The 16,417-nt window shown below is 43.9% G+C and overlaps 1 protein-coding gene across 2 annotated transcripts; it reads left to right on the top strand.

Moving 5' to 3' along the window:
• The first annotated feature begins 7,321 nt into the window (after positions 1-7,321).
• Positions 7,322-15,505, top strand: hs3st3l (heparan sulfate (glucosamine) 3-O-sulfotransferase 3-like). Of its 2 annotated transcripts, XM_037278962.1 has the most exons (4): positions 7,322-7,402; positions 7,586-8,122; positions 14,628-14,857; positions 15,062-15,505. In XM_037278962.1, exons 2-4 carry the CDS (start codon positions 7,659-7,661, stop codon positions 15,448-15,450), a joined length of 1,083 nt encoding a protein of 360 aa, XP_037134857.1. In that variant the 5' UTR covers positions 7,322-7,402; positions 7,586-7,658; the 3' UTR covers positions 15,451-15,505. The 2 variants fall into 2 exon arrangements, with proteins under 2 accessions (XP_037134857.1, XP_037134856.1); XM_037278961.1 differs by having other exon boundaries at positions 7,340-8,122.
• Positions 15,506-16,417: the final 912 nt, after the last annotated feature.

Raw genomic sequence — 16,417 nt, 5'->3', positions numbered from 1 at the left:
GAGTACACAAAGAATCCAACCCCCCATATTCAGGCAAACAAGCCTCAAAAGATTTAACCCTGCCACTGAATTAGAGGACTGGGGGCTGGGTGGGCCAGGATAATGGGAGGAGCTAATGAAACAGAAGGGACTACAAGCCCGCGCCGCAGAGCTGTGATGGCGACGTCCGTCTGCTCAATGACCTCAACCGCTTCTTTGCTCGCTTCGACGCTCAGAACAGCACTTGCCCGCTGAAGGCCACTCCCCCTTCCCACGAGCTGCCCCTGTGCCTCTCCGCCGACAGCGTGAGGAGGACGCTTGCCGCTATCGACATCCGTAAGGCGGCGGGCCCGGACAACATCCCGGGTCGAGCGCTGAAGGACTGCGCTGGTGAGCTGACGGATGTCTTCACGGACATCTTTAACACTTCCCTGCAGCAGGCCATCGTCCCGTCGAGTTTCAAAGCAGCCACCATCGTACCTGTGCCGAAGAAGCCTGCTCCATCCTGCTTCAATGACTACCGCCCCGTGGCACTTACGCCCATCGTCATGAAGTGCTTTGAGCGGCTTGTCTTGGAGCACATCCGGTCAGTTCTCCCCCCCACCATTGACCCCTTCCAGTTTGCGTACCGAGCCAAACGGTCCTCTGAGGATGCCATCTGCTCTGCCCTCCACTCGGCCCTCACCCACCTGGAGGGGAAGGACTCGTATGTGAGGTTGCTGTTTGTGGACTTCAGTTCTGCCTTCAACACCATTGTGCCGCAGCGTCTCATCGGCAAACTTGACAAGCTGGGCCTCAGTACCGGCCTCTGCAACTGGCTACTGGACTTCCTCTGTCAGAGGCCACAGGTGGTACGTGTTGGCGACAAGATCTCCGCCAGCATCACGCTGAGCACAGGGGCCCCCCAAGGCTGCGTGCTCAGTCCGCTGCTCTTCACCCTCCTGACGCATGACTGCGCTGCCACCTGCAGCGGCAACCGCATAGTGAAGTTTGCTGACGACACGACTCTGGTGGGTCTCATCACCAAGGGAGACGAGACTCAATACAGGCTGGAGGTTGACCTTCTGACCGCGTGGTGCAGGGACAACAACCTCCTGCTGAACGTCGACAAGACCAAGGAGATTGTCGTTGACTTCCGGAAGGGTCACGCCCAACACCTGCCGCTGACCATCGACGGTGCTGTGGTGGAGAGAGTGAGCAGCGCCAAGTTCCTGGGGGTGCACATCAGTGAGGATCTCTCCTGGTCCACCAACACCGCGTCGCTGGCGAAGAAGGCCCGGCGCCGCCTGTACTTCCTTCGGAAACTCAGGCGAGCGGGGACTCCTCCGGCCGTCATGACTACGTTTTACCGCGGCACCATTGAGAGCGTCCTCTCCAGCTGTATTGCTGTCTGGGGTGGCAGCTGCACTGACCAAGACTTGAAGGCCCTGCAGCGCATTGTGAAAACGGCTAGTAAGACTATTGGTGCTTCTCTCCCCTCCTTGAAGGACATTTACACCTCCCATCTCACCCGCAAGGCGACCAAGATTGTGAGTGATGTGAGTCACCCCGCTCACCCTTTGTTTGAACTTCTGCCCTCTGGGAGGCGGTACAGGAGCCTGCGCTCCCGCACCACCAGACTTTCCAACAGCTTCGTACTCCAGGCTGTTAGGATCCTGAACTCGCTCCCCCTTTCAGCGTAGCGTCCTGTTCTTGCTGTATGCTCACTGGCTCGGTTTTGCCCCTCATATTCAATGGGTTATTGGTCTGTTTTTATTCATCGCTCATTTTATTTTATTTATTATTTATTATTTATGGTTTGTGCCTACTTGTTTTTGTTTTGTGTCGCCTACTTGTATGTCTCGTCACCGTGGGATGGAGGAAACGGAATTTCGGTTTCTTTGTGTGTCTTGACGTATGAAGGGATTGACAATAAAGCTGACTTTGACTTTGACTTTGACTTTAAATTGAGATTTCTAAGCCTGCTCGATGCTGGATGCCTTGACCCCAGCTCAGTTCCTCACCTTCTACGCCTCCACGGGCTTCCATTGCCTGACCTCGAGAGGCGCCCAGAGATATTCCGAGAACTTGATTGGATTTTGGGAAAGGAAAATAAGTTGAATTCAAGGAGCGTGGCTTTCAAATGAAAAGACAAGCACGATGTGTGCTCGAGCATAACTACAAAATGATGTGGGACACTTTTCAAGCTGGGCAATAACATCAAATGGGCTTTCGTCGAGAAGAAAACACACTTGTGCACATTCATGCTAATTTACTTTTCGCTGTGGTGGGGGAAATCACAGAAATGGTCCAAAATGAGTCATGTTTCATATCCTCAGAATATAAACATGATGCTGTGTAATTAATGAATTGTACGGTAAAAAAAAAGTCACTGAAAGAGGACATTTTTGCATGCACAAAATAAGAGGCTGGATGTTTATATTATCTACTGTATTTATTGTGCCTTGGATAGCCACATGCGTAGAAACACTGTCACCAGGGAGATACATTAGGACATAATTGCCTCTGTAAAACACATGTCCTCAAATTGGCTTTCTGGCAATTATATTTCCTGCAGTAAAAAAACCCAAAAACAGTATTGTTATCTGATATTACTTTCCATTTTCTAAATGGTACTTCCAAATTTTGCATCGACTTTGTGTCATTACTAAAATTACAAATTGTCTTCACTTAAAAAAAAAATAGAGATATTGCTTACAATGTTTGTTAGCATTTTTCTTTTTAAAATATTTGAACAGTGTACTTACTGTCAGGCTTCGGGGTGGAGTAATGGAGCGAGGCGACCAAGTGCAGCTTGGACCAGGGTTTATTGTAGCAAACTCAAAGGACTCGGCAAACTGACGTGGCTTAACAACAAACTAACAGGACTAACCGACCAAAACGTGAAACAAAAGACAGGAACCAAACAAACCGCGTGACAGTGAGACATGCATTGTCCACGTCTCATGCAATGCTCCGACGGCGAGTGACACACAAACAGAACTTAAATACAACACAGGTAACGAGAGGCAGGTGAGTGAGATTGCACTGATCATGGGTACACAGGAAGGGAGGGAGGGGCGAGCACACAGACACACTGACAAACTATGGACATGATCAGGGACACATAGCAAAAGGGGGGACGAGACATGACAGAACCCCAACAGAAACCATGGCAACCTGAACACCTAACAAAACTGGGGACGAGACATGACACTTACTACTCTCTGATTTCCAAACTATCAGAATCAGAACCAATGACAACACGCTCATATTATCTATCGCCTTTGACATTGCTATATCACCCAATTATAAATGGATGAATTTGGGACTGTTATCAGTTGTGATGGAGGCTCAGCTACAATAGTCACCACAGGGACATTGGTAGATTTTGCGCCGGACTCAGGGGACTTGAGGATCGATGCCGAGACTGCAGGCTGTGATCTTCTCTGCTAACGGGAAATAACAACAAACCACTGTAGCCTCTTTGGGAGTATTAGAGTATAGACGTAATGGCTGGCTTTGGTCATTTAGCTTCGACACTCAAACTATCATAACACATTTTGATCCAGCATATGCCGCATCCGTGACTAGACATGCAAATAAGGTTTTGTTTTCAGTACATCATATGATCAGAAAAAGCATGAAAGTGGGTCACCCAATGCAAATTAACAGATAACAATGAGCTCAAATAAAAGTCCCATTGTTTAAAATCTAGAAAATGAGAACACTGTTATGTCTGGGGTTTAAGCTTTGAGTCCAAAATATTAAGAATATGTACTGTTTAATGTAATTTTTATTTAATTATAACATATATATCTCATTTTTTGTAATATAATAATAATAATAATAATATCCACCAGACCAATTAGACCCAATACAAATAGAGTAACCTACAATAACATTTATAACGAGATAATTTTCCTACAACAAGACACCATATTTGCGACTGACGGTTTTATCAAATATGAAGCAGGAAACTAGATAGTATTACTCCCATATTGCTTTATTCTCCCTTGTGCTTTAATCCCCTTGCAGTGAATATCCCATTCGTACTAGTCCCGGATAACAGATTTATCCAGGATAAAAATCCATGTTGTTACATTGCCTCCCCTCCTGTCAGAGACCAATAATCCAGGTCGCATTGTAACAGGATGTTAAACAATGCCAGCAGCTGTGCATGGCGGCCTGGGGAAATGAGGGCAGGTTTTGCCAACAGGTCATCTTTATCTTCATTTTGGGGGGGCCATTGTCACTCTCCTTCTCATGCACATTCTGTTCTGTCCCTGAGTGAGTGCGCAGCGCAGAACATTAAGCGCTAGCTGTTGATGTGACTGTATGCATGCGTGCAAACTGCAAAGCCATCATTCAGGCATAAACATAAGAATGCATCGTGATGATGAAAGAAAGCTTGCGAAAGCTGAATCAATATCAAAGTTGAGGTGTTCATGATTCGACTGACTGCACAGTTTGATGAAAACGAAAAAAAAAATGCATCCGAGTGCTTGTCTGGCAATTGCTATTCATTAATATTCCATTAGGGCATTGTCGATAGGAACGAGTTGAGCCAAATAGCTGCGGGGATATTTAACCAGACTGTAAATGTTGTTTGTCCTTCCATGCGAGAACCCTTCGTCTCTACTCGTCTCAAATGTGTTACGAAATTAATAGACACCGGCAATATACGTATATATGAGGTCAAGCTGTTATCTAAAACCCGATTTGAGTAAGACTAGATGGTGGTAAGTCGTCACAATTACACAAGTAATATCCTGCAGGTCGAACATTTCTGTTGACTCAACACCTCCCGCTTTTTTATACGCCCCGAAAGAAATAACACAATGTACCTTTGAAAAGTCTCCAAATTCAAATACGACGTGACCTCAGCCTCAGTCAATCAGTGGACCATGACCTGTACTTTGCAACAACACAAAAACCTCAGTGCAGCTCTGACAAGGCGGGGTCACAGAGCTAGCGGGCTCATTAAAAGCCAAAGCATATATACACATGAAAAGAAGTCTTCACACAGAGGAATTGGCCCAAACAAATACATGCACACACACACACACACAAGCCCAAAGCTGCATAAGTAGAGCTTATCCCTTCTTGGAGTGTTCTGTTCTGATCTGATCTGTCTCCTAACTGTGATCCCTGCTCACCCCACGTGCAATTGCCCAAATGTAAGGCCCATTCCTGGGTTGACGCAGCTGCAGGAGGACATGAAGGCCCTCCGGCATTGCACAACAACGGTTACACATGAGGATGATTCGACTGGTAGAATGTTGGGCGCCACTTTACAATGAGGCTTATACATTCTTAATAATGATGCCATAAGCACATTCTAAATCTTTAATCACCACTTTTAAACTACTTACTCTGACTTTCAACAATAGTAGGAGGTGCAGACTCGCTGCTGTACTTGCAATTAGTACTACGTGTGTCCAGTATGTTAAGCAAAAGCAGTGAAAAGAGCCTCATACTTCAATGATATCATCAAAAATATGCGAAATGAGCCACTTTTAAAAAGTCAGTTCATCCAAATCACATTTCCTTTTGTAATGGTCACAAAAATGCACCTTATGATGCTTAATGATGATGATGTATGATGAAATATACAGTCACTGTGCAAAGCTCGTTAGTGTGCGACTGGATTGGCAAATTGTACATGATTAATGGCTGTAATTGATTACTTAATTGGAATGTCACTCAGCAGGGAAGGATGGATGGAAGTAAACTACAGGTGCAATGGAAGCGCACCCACACTGTTGAGTTAAAAACACTTCATAAAACTCCACATGCAGAGTTGCATTAATCAGGTTGCTCAGTCACTGTGTCCCATGATAATTCACTGCCTTGACCCCTGAGGTCTTGCTTTTTCTCCACGACCACTTCATCACGGAACAATCTGCCGGGGCCACTGAAGACAAAAGCCTCACCTGACGACCTTGTCCCGGTCATCCATGGACAGAGGTTAAGGAAAAAAAGAAACAAAGACCGAACCATCACATTAGAGTCATGACCAACGAGTATACAAACCACTGGTTGACATCTCAGTGCAAGGCATACAATAATGATAATAATTATAAAGAATTATATATCTAATAATATTATCAATAATAATCATCATAAATATAATTAACATAATTCATGAATCAACCCATACCATTTCATTTGAAGTTTTGATAATGTCATTAGCTCCAACTCAATGTGCATCGCGACACACTAATATTTGTATGCCGCTCTCATTATGTTTCTTAAGTTATACTTTGTCAGAACAAAAAAGGAAGGCAGATTAGCACAAAGTTTTGTGTTAATGGTAAATCAAAAATGGATGGCGGCTCTTTTTTAGTCACTGGAGGACGATGCAGTGGTTTTATGGCACGGGTCACATCTGCCATGGGATAATGACAGGGGGAAGCCAAATGGAACATGAAGCATGCATGTGCTAGTCAATGTGTGAGGGTGGAGTGGGGGGGGGGGGGGTGCATATGCTTGAGCCGTGCGGGAATTAATGAGTCTCCTATGAGCTATTATCTGTACCTTAGCCCCACTCTGCAATAATGCAAGGCGGCAGCGGTCCCTAACAACAATAACAACAACAACAACAACACGCCTCTGCTGATGGATGCAATCAACCGTACACTTTGTTATTTTTGGACCAAGAACAATGCGGCAGGTTTTTAATAACATTTCTCATTCAAGTTTCGACATAAAACAAAAAAGGTCCCAGACACAGACTATCCTGTCGGTGAGGATCAACTGACTGCACGGCAGCTTTACTACATGCTGTCTGACCACTAAGCTAATTAGGTTATCCGTTTTACAACGCAGGTCCCACTGACATGAATGACCTCTATTTGTCTACCTGCTCTATAATTCTAAACAACTCGACTCATTCACTGCCATTTACGGCAAGAGATGTCAAATATCCATTTGAACCGGGTTGGCAGTCAATGAGTTAACACAAGTGCAGTACATTTTTCATGTCAACATAACAGCAAATTTCCTGATGCACATATCTAACCTATTTTCTAGACAAGATATATAATTAGGCTTTTAGTTAAGCTGGAGCTTATCCACCCTGACTTCAAGCTAGAGGCCACCTGGGTAGCAGCTCGTCACTTGCAGGGTACAATATAGACATGAAGATTTTCTGCAATTATGATAGTTCAAGTTATGATGTTTGTTGTTCTGTATTTATGGATTTACAAGAACCTTTCCTATTTATTGCAATTATGACTTAACTGCATTAGAATATGTTTGACCTGCAATTATGACTTAACTGCATTGGAATATGTTCGACCTGCCAAATTACATATACGAGAGAGAGAGAGCGAGAGAGGGAGCGAGAGAGAGAGAGAGAGAGAGAGAGATAGGCAGGGAGTTATCCCCTTGAGATAAAGCATGCTGGAGAGTTGCAAAGTAATTCCGTGGAGGGGAAAGGGTGAGAAACACTCTGCACGATTCCAATTCAAGATTGACATTTACTGTGCACGACGGGGAGGTCAAATCGTAGAAAAGTAAATCAAGTTTGAGAAAGCGACGGATTTGGTGACGCGCGGGCGCTCGTGGCGCACAAGACGGAACTCTCTGCAAGTTTTCTTTTCTTTTTTTTTCTTTTTTATAGGAGGGTTAATATGACGGGATGCGAGCCGAACGCGAGGTAGAATGGCCTCTCATCTCCCATGGATCTCTGAGGGATGGCATCTTTTTACACTCATCATCACCATCTTCCAAACGTGGACCTGCGGAGACTGTTCCACCGGCTCACTCTCGCGTCGTCTCTGAGCATCCTTTGCTTCTCACTGGTTTACCTCCTCACCGGATGCTGTCAGTCTGGGATCGTCGAAAACTCAGACAACAAGCCAACCACGCACGGGTTGCTCACGCCGTACGAGAGGAACGCGTCAGCGGGGGACGGTGCGTTTGCGGCTCAGGATCAGGCTCAGGCTCAGGCTCAGGCTCAGGGAGGGCTGGAGGCGAACAGCTCCGGGAAAGAATGGACGGCCACGCGGAGGTTACCCCAAGCCCTCATCATCGGGGTTAAGAAGGGAGGAACAAGAGCTCTGCTGGAGTTTCTGCGGCTCCATCCTGACATCCGCGCTCTTGGATCCGAACCGCACTTCTTTGACAGGCATTACGCACGAGGACTGGACTGGTACAGGTATGAGTCGCAACTCTTCAACTTCAATCATTTAGAACTACTTAGTCAGTAAATGTTAGCAGCCACTTTTCTCAAAGGACAAAGAATATGTGCTTTTGTCTGTCTATATGTTCTGATGCACCGTTTGTGCCGTTGCTTATTGATTTATGACTGCGGATCTCATATATTTAAGTGAAGTTATCAATGGTGAAATGCTAAACTGCCCATAAAGTTTGTGTGTGGTTTCTATCATCATCTTTGACTGTAGCTTTAGGGAGCAATTAACAGCCTTCAAGTTTTTCAATGTTGTGTTTGCATACCAAAACATATCGCTACAACTATTCTGCTGAGGTGCCAGTCAAAGAGACGGACGGTGCCATCTGGCTACAGCAATCTGTGCGTGTTTGTGTAAACCGGGGTGAGAGCAAGGCCTGCAAGATGAGTCCTCGCAGAGCTGCAGAGTAATCATCTCTGGTGCTCCAGCCAGATGTTACTGTTGTCATGTGGCTCTGTTCTCAGCCTGCTTCATCCAAACGTCCAACACGCACTAAAACAAGGGGAGGAGTCGAGCTGTCACTTCTTACAATATCTGGAGGAAACTCAATATTGCCTCTACTCACAAGTCAAATCCTATATGGATGCATTCTGCTTCTTAAAAATGGTGCATATTTTGCAATGATATAAAGCCCCCTAAATATGATCCCAATATGGCAGATTAAAATTGTACCCTAATCTGAACTGTGTCATGAAATGCTAACCAGCTTACTGTATATTGCTGAGGCCCAATATTGGCTCTGGCTCAATGATGTCAGTGCCAGCCTAACCTGCTACACACACACACACACACACGCAATGTGAGGCGAGTCAAATTTTTCCACCAACTGTCCAAATGATCTAACTGAGACGTATATATTTTTTAAAAATATTCTTCCAAATATATATATTTCTGAAAATGCGTTTGTACAAAAGACATTGAGAGTTTTGCTGGATTGCGTTGGAAAAGTGTGTGTTTGCGTTTCGGGGTTCATGTCACAGCAGGTGATGTGAGTGTCACCTATCCCTGCGGGCCAGATGGAGCTCACGGCATGTCGAGCCACTTGACATCGCTGTCAGCTCTGTCAATTGACCTCTGATTTGAGGTCACCATACAATGAGACTTAATGATGTGCTCATACCACTTCATTAACAAACACTACACACCAAAAGTACACACAGAACAAGGCAAATCTATTTTTTTTTTAGGGGCCAGACATGTACTACAAAGGTTATTTGATGGTATTTTGAAACTCAGATGGTTTGTAAGAGAGCTGGTCCAATCTTGTTGCTGTTTGTGTCAGTGGTCAGATTCCATTTACGTCCAGGATGGCATGAAGTCAGTTGGGATGAGCTCCTGCTCCAGCTTTGCAGGTTTAGCTTTTTATGTTGGACAAATAGCCAAAGCTGATTTCCCCGTGCATATATCAGCAACAGAATGTCTGTCACGTGAATGTTTACTATTTAAAAATATTTGACTTGTCCAGCAGCTTGCAGTGGCATTAAAATCCATAGCATTATAGCCATGATAGAATTACAAAAATCTAAATTGATAATCATCCTTGTGTCAGAAATAACATTCACATGGACAAAAGTAATGGCTAATGGAAAGAATAGCACTAATAAGAAATGATTTCTTTGCTATCTCTAAATTCTAATTGTCTAAATGATGAATGTCTACAAAACCAGTTTTACATTTTGAATGGAAGTGCTCAAATAAAACAGGTTGAGCTCGCAGTTAGTCCCCCAGACTCCAATCCCAATGCAAATGGAGTGGGATCTTCATCTGAGCCTCCCCGAAGCAGCGTTTGAGATCACAGCCCCAAACAAAGATGCATTCATGGTGTTTAAAGGGAGATTGAATCCCTGTGATAAACCCTGAGATGGCCTGGAAGTTTACTGCCTACTGTGTACTGTATGGGATCGATAGCTCTATCTCCTCTCGCTGACCTTGGCTTGACTCCAGCATTAGAGCGCTATACATTGGTCAGCTCAGCTTCTCTTACAATTAGCAGGAAGCTTTATCCTGCAGCGGGCGGGATTATCTCAAACACAAGCGCTCGTGTTACACGCAGCTCTCCCAACCCTCGGAGTTCCATTAAAAGTGCTGGCTTGAAACATTTGATGTTTAGTGGATGGAGGGCAGAAGTGAAATTGCAGGGAGGAGAGGTAGAATCAAGCTAGGCTGGATTTAAGGTTGAAGGGTGACGCAATTTTGCACATCTGGGCTAACCTCTGCTTCAACCCCGGGCGGGGAATGTGATAAGAGCTCGCTCGGATCAGGTGCTTTCGTGTGGAAACCTTCACATTCTGTCACAGAGCCGTTGTGCCCTCCAGACAGCGGGTCTGCTTGTATTTTGTTCTTGAGGTACACTCAGATTTATCAATGTTCTTGACCGTGGCTTAATGGCAAAGCTTGCCAGGTTATTTCCGTGTAGTCTCAATGTCAAGCCAAATGAAACGGAACAAAGGAGCAAAAAAGGGTTTAGAACACTGTGAGCTTGCTTTATTTTGTTCATTTTTGCTAATACGATGAGGACACTAATACTGATTACTGTTACATAATATTTCATCAAGCCTAAGTCAACTGTTCAGAGTTAATGGAAAGAGGAAAGAAGCTATCCAGTTGGACAAAATGAGGGGCAAGTGTGACCAAGGATGTTTCCTGAAGCCCACAATCATCTTTACCATCTCAAGTCCTCAGAACTATTCTCCAGTAAACCCGATTGTTGTGATTGTCCACCGACTGGACTCGCGCAAAAGAGCATCAAACAGCTGCAACTCATTCAGAATGCTTCAGCTAGGGTTCTGAAAAACCTTTGTGGACTTTGTGGTTTGCAGACCAGTGCTCAAAGCAAACACGGTGAAGCAGCATTTGGCTCTTATGCTGCATGCATGCAAGTCATAAAGCTGCCTTGAGTCAGGTGGCAAGCCTTTGTATGATATCCTATCTATCTCTGAGACTCTGAAAAGTCGAGATCGTCCAATGACAAAAGGAAAGGCACAAAAACGGAGTCATTCTTTTGAAAATCATCTGCTCCGTTGACTCGGCTCCATCTGCAATTCATAATGCACTCATTAAGGGAGGCCGTTTGTGGCTTTGTGCCACCATGACACAGCGTATGTTTTTTGTGTCTTTACAATGGCATATAATTGGCATACAAATCAAAGAAGAATGCCTGCCACAACATTGGATCTTCTGCACCATTCAGTGGGCGGCTACAAAACAAAATGCTTTTTTTTTCTAAACAGCAGTAGAAAACATGTTTTCAAGAACTTCGACACGCTTGTCGTTCTTCAAATTTGAAAATTGTGATGTTGTTTATAGCGTGATTAAATGGGGTTCAGGTGTCGTCGGTCCACATCCTGTTTCGGAAGCGACGGTCACGAGGCCCAGATGGGTGGAGCGGCGGCTCTCATTAAGGCCTTCCCCGGAGACCCTATGATAGATGTCTCTTGGAAGTGGACAGGGCGCAGCCACAATAGAGCCACCCCTTCACGGTCCCCCATACAGAGGCAACGAGAGGCCTCCTAATAACACACTCATGCATACAGACTCATATTTATGCACTCCATTTTGGACTTGTCTCATCAATAACACAATGTTCTTTTTGATCCAGGAAAGCCTATAATACCACAATCCAATGCGGATGAAGATTTGATATTTTCCAACACTCAGCATGCTACTGATGGGGCTCTAGAGGGTCCTGACTTCCCCATTTTGCACCTGCCGCTCTTGTTTTCAGTCGTCCTGCATTAAAACCTTCAGTATAATTCTCTGTCCACGTGTCAATCACACTGGTGGACAGTGTTTTCGGGTGGACTTATGCATAGTTACCCTAAGCCCCCATGAAGATCAATTGCCAGCGGCTTTGGCGAGTCACAAGGGAGTGGAGATGGAATATTGAGAATGGCAAACTAAAGAGAGCTTCCTCAAAGGCAAACACAGGCTTATGATAAACTGCTAGCTAATCCCTGTGTTTATCCTATTGGATGTTTGATCTTTTACTCAAAGTGCCAATTCATTCAGTCAAAAGTCAGATTTCATGCTCATGTTACGAGCTGGTTTTCAAAGTTGAGAGAATTGGTGAATTGAGGGGAATATTTTTGGTCATACTGCAAAATCAAATTCCTGTCCAGGGCTTTGTACCACCAGCTCCCTGAATGTGACTGCCTCACTTTGCACATGACATGATGTGTTATTATCTCCCTATAATAATTGTATAGCGCTTTTCAAAAACCCAAAGACGCTATAAAGAATCGAATCGACAGAAATGACTAATATTGTGAAAACCTGAATTGAGCATTGCTGAAGTCCCTTCCTGCGCCTCCATAAAGGATGTTTGAAATCGAAGCCATAGACGTGCTTTTCATGAAGCAGACAGATTTAAACATGGATGGCAAAGTTTCAGAAGCAGAAAAAGAACTCCAAATGTTGTTGAAAAACTTTCTCATGAATTACAAAATAAATCTTCCCGGCCCAGACTTCACTTTTGCCTCTTTTCTCTCCACATAATGAGGGCCGAGGGACCTGCAACTATGTATCTATCTCCCAAGACCTCTCTGTCTCCACTGATGCCAAATGGATGAAAATCCAGTCACACTGAACTCTTATATAATGGCTGCCATCACTTTGTATTTGGTCCCAACAATCAATAATTAAACTGGGTAATCATGGCTTGCATTCATTCTTATGATTGGAAGAGGACTGGAACTAACAGCATGTCTCACTGAGCATCACAACGCCACAGTGGTCCCATTGAAATAAATGAGCGGGGCAATAGTTCATGCTTCCTTCTCAGGGAACCCAAAGCATGAATAGAATGTTCCCAAACACTGAACAACTGTGGTGTGGTGTGGGGTGTGTTGAAATGATCTTTTTCCTCCTTCCCAAACTAGTTTGGGTAGGCAATCGTAAATGTTCCACCTGTTGGATTTTTTCACACAACATTCCGTCACATTTTTAGAATCGATTAATTGAAAAATCTAATTTTTTTCACCGATTACTGTTGATTCAAACCATTTTCTTTGTTTATTAATAAGACAACAAAACAGTTCAGCAATATCACACAAGAATAGCTTGATGGTCAGATCTTTGCAAATGTCTTGTTTGATTAAACGCAAAAGATAAATCAGTCTGCTCTCATTAAGCACGATAGAAATCAAAGAATTCTAACTTTTTAGAGCCTAAAATCATCCGTACAATCTTTCATTCAAAAGTCTCGAAATGATTACTCAATATTTGAAACACAAGGCGATTCATGTGATAATCAATTGATTCATTCATTTTGACACCTCTAATATTGAATGAACGTATAAATGAATAGATTCTTTTTTGGTTTTGTCAGTCGTTTAGTCTGTCTGGCCAAACCTCATAAATGAACACATCATCATCTTTTATGTTGAGGGCACTAATTAGTTCTTTGTGTTAAGGTAATGACATGGTGGCTCCTGGCTATTCACAGACAGATTGCTAAAGGGGGTGTATTTGCTATCATTACTCGCTCATCCGTCACTCGAGTGTCTATAGCCAGTCATGAATATCTCCATGGACAAGAAAAGAACTGAAAAGGATGCTTGAGAAATAGCTGACTAAGTGATTTGAAAATCTGTCTCCATATCTGTGCATGCATGCATGCATGCAGACTGTAAGGCTCCTGCTGCTCACGCTATTGGAAGGACAAAGGAAGGCTGCAGACTGCAAGTCTCGGACTGATCCCATTAAATGTGTGTGTGTGTGTGTGTGTGTGTGTCAGATTCATAAACAGCTTTGGGAGGTGACTGTATTGATGGCTTCTTTAGTTACCGGCACATATGAAACCTTTGCCGATAAGAGTGGCGCATCCATATCTCCCCATTTTTGGGATACATGTAATATATATGTTGGTAATAGTTTATTGAATAAAATAAAATGGGATTTTCTCCATCACATATTTAATATTTACTTACTATGTGGAAGGGAGGAATATTTGGTCACTCTCTCCCCATTGATGACAAATCCTGCATAAATGACTTCCTTGCATTTTTCACTTGTGTCTTCTAGCTCAATAAAAGGAATCCAATAACACCACGGGCAAAAAGTCAAATACACTCCATCATGTCGAGTCAATCTCAGAATAATTATAGACTTTTGAGATCTATGCGATACATCACACAATATGAGATGCTGATTCAGTGCTGTTTGGTCAGTCGGTCAGGTGTGTGGCAGATGTAGCAGCAGATGTCACCATCAGGTCCTGTGGGGCCTCTTGAGTCATTTATCTCGAAATGAGTCCCATCTGCAGAGGCTTTCGCTGGAGTCCAGACAAGCGCATAGTTTAACATCCGCTCAAATTTGCCAGCCGCGTTTATATTGTTCCTGTGCCTGCCCAAATGTTAGCTAAGTAACATTGTCAGTTAAACATGCCTGTCTAAATACATCAAGGATGAGGGGGAAATAGCTTATTTGGCTTTTGCTTCAATCATTTGTGACACATTTGAATTTTCTTTGCAGGAGTATGATGCCTAAAGCACTGGATGGCCAGATTGTAATGGAGAAGACGCCGCGCTACTTTGTGACAGTGGAAACGCCAGCAAGAGTCCACGCCATGTCACAGGAGGTGAAACTGATCGTGGTCGTGCGGGACCCGGTGACCCGAGCTATATCTGACTACACGCAGATCATCTCCAAGACACACGACATCCCTCCCTTTGAGAGCCTCGCCTTTAAGAACCGTACCACAGGTACTAGATTGGCTCTCGTACGATGCAGCCGACTGACATCTTCATTCACGTAATGGCAGAAAATATGAAATGAACAAAAGTCACCAAAATAGAAACCAAAAGGCAAAGAAAAGAATCAGACTTGTCTAATGATGCCATTCAATCGGAGTGGATGTGTGATATGATTAGAATTGGTTTTCCAGCGCTTGACTGTATTTGTTCCAGGTCAGATTGATGCTCAGTGGAGCCCTCTATGGATCGGTCTATACGCCCAACACTTGGAGCGATGGCTTGCCTGGTTCCCCCGGGGTCAGGTCCATCTGGTCAGCGGTGAAAGGCTCATCTCCGATCCAGCTGGGGAAGTTGGGAAAGTCCAGGACTTTCTGGGTCTCCAGAGGATCGTCACGGACAAACACTTCTACTTCAACAAAACAAAAGGCTTTCCTTGCCTGAAGAAGCCCGAGGGGAGCAGTAAACCCCACTGCTTGGGGAAGACCAAAGGGAGGACGCATGCCTCCATCGACACGGAAGTGATGCAGAAACTGAGAGATTTTTACAAGCCCCATAACCAGCGTTTTTATCAGATGGCGGGGCAGGACTTTGGATGGCAGTGAAAATGGCAATTGAAAATTGTTCGCGCACAAATCATTCATTCATTCAGATGCAAAAGGAAAACCCATACCAATGCTCCTTTTCCACTGAATGCTACTTACTCACCTCTCCACAATATTGACACTTTTAAGTAATAAAAGGCTGTACAGTATTTGTAATGCCTATCTGTGGTTCCAAGCAGAGGGAGCAGTAGAAATGACAAAAATAAATACACACTTGGGTTATCCTGTTGCTGCTCATTTTTTTGTCACATTCAGCCACACAGAAAAATAAAGAAATTCTCAGCTAGCCATTTTCCCAGTTCATCTATGTCTATGGTGGATGTTCTGCTCAAATGTGGCTAATGATGCACATAGTTCCTTTTTACATATTAGTTCTTAATCTTCATCAAGTGACATCATCCAAGTCCTGTTCCCGAAAAAGCAATGAATATTTGATGCGGCAAACGACGGAGAAGGTTGAGTGAGAGAATCTTTAAATGAGCTCACGTTTGACTGAGTGGTTTTGTATTCTTGAATAATGAATGTGGCTAAATGGATGGAGGTGGTGGAAGTGATGTGGATCACTTGGCCCCTGTGTGTGTGCGCGCAGTTTCTTGGGTCAACACATTTGGGTGGGTGAGAAGGCCAAATGCTCTTTAAAAGATGACAAACCCATACCAGACAAGTTCAGAATCATGCAGGCTCAAGCCAAGTCCATTTATTTTGGGGGGGTTGGAAGGCTTTGTGATACCTAATTACAGGGTTTTATTTTTGCATGTATTTGCACTAGTTTGAAAAGAAATATAAAAGTATTTTTAAAGCAAAAAAGAAAAGAATAAATCTCGCAATCTATTGTTCCCAAAGTCTCGCTGAGCCTATAGCGTTTGATTGCTTTGCAAATATTTTTCAAGGTGACTTTTTCTGGGGGTCCCGGCAGCAATGTGAATCATTTTCAGTTAGTTGCAGAAATAGGTTGCTGTGTTGCACT

This window comes from Syngnathus acus, chromosome 19 (genome assembly GCF_901709675.1).
Source record: "Syngnathus acus chromosome 19, fSynAcu1.2, whole genome shotgun sequence".
NCBI classification, from domain to species: Eukaryota; Metazoa; Chordata; class Actinopteri; order Syngnathiformes; family Syngnathidae; genus Syngnathus; species Syngnathus acus.
This window is presented reverse-complemented; position numbering and strand designations above follow the sequence as displayed.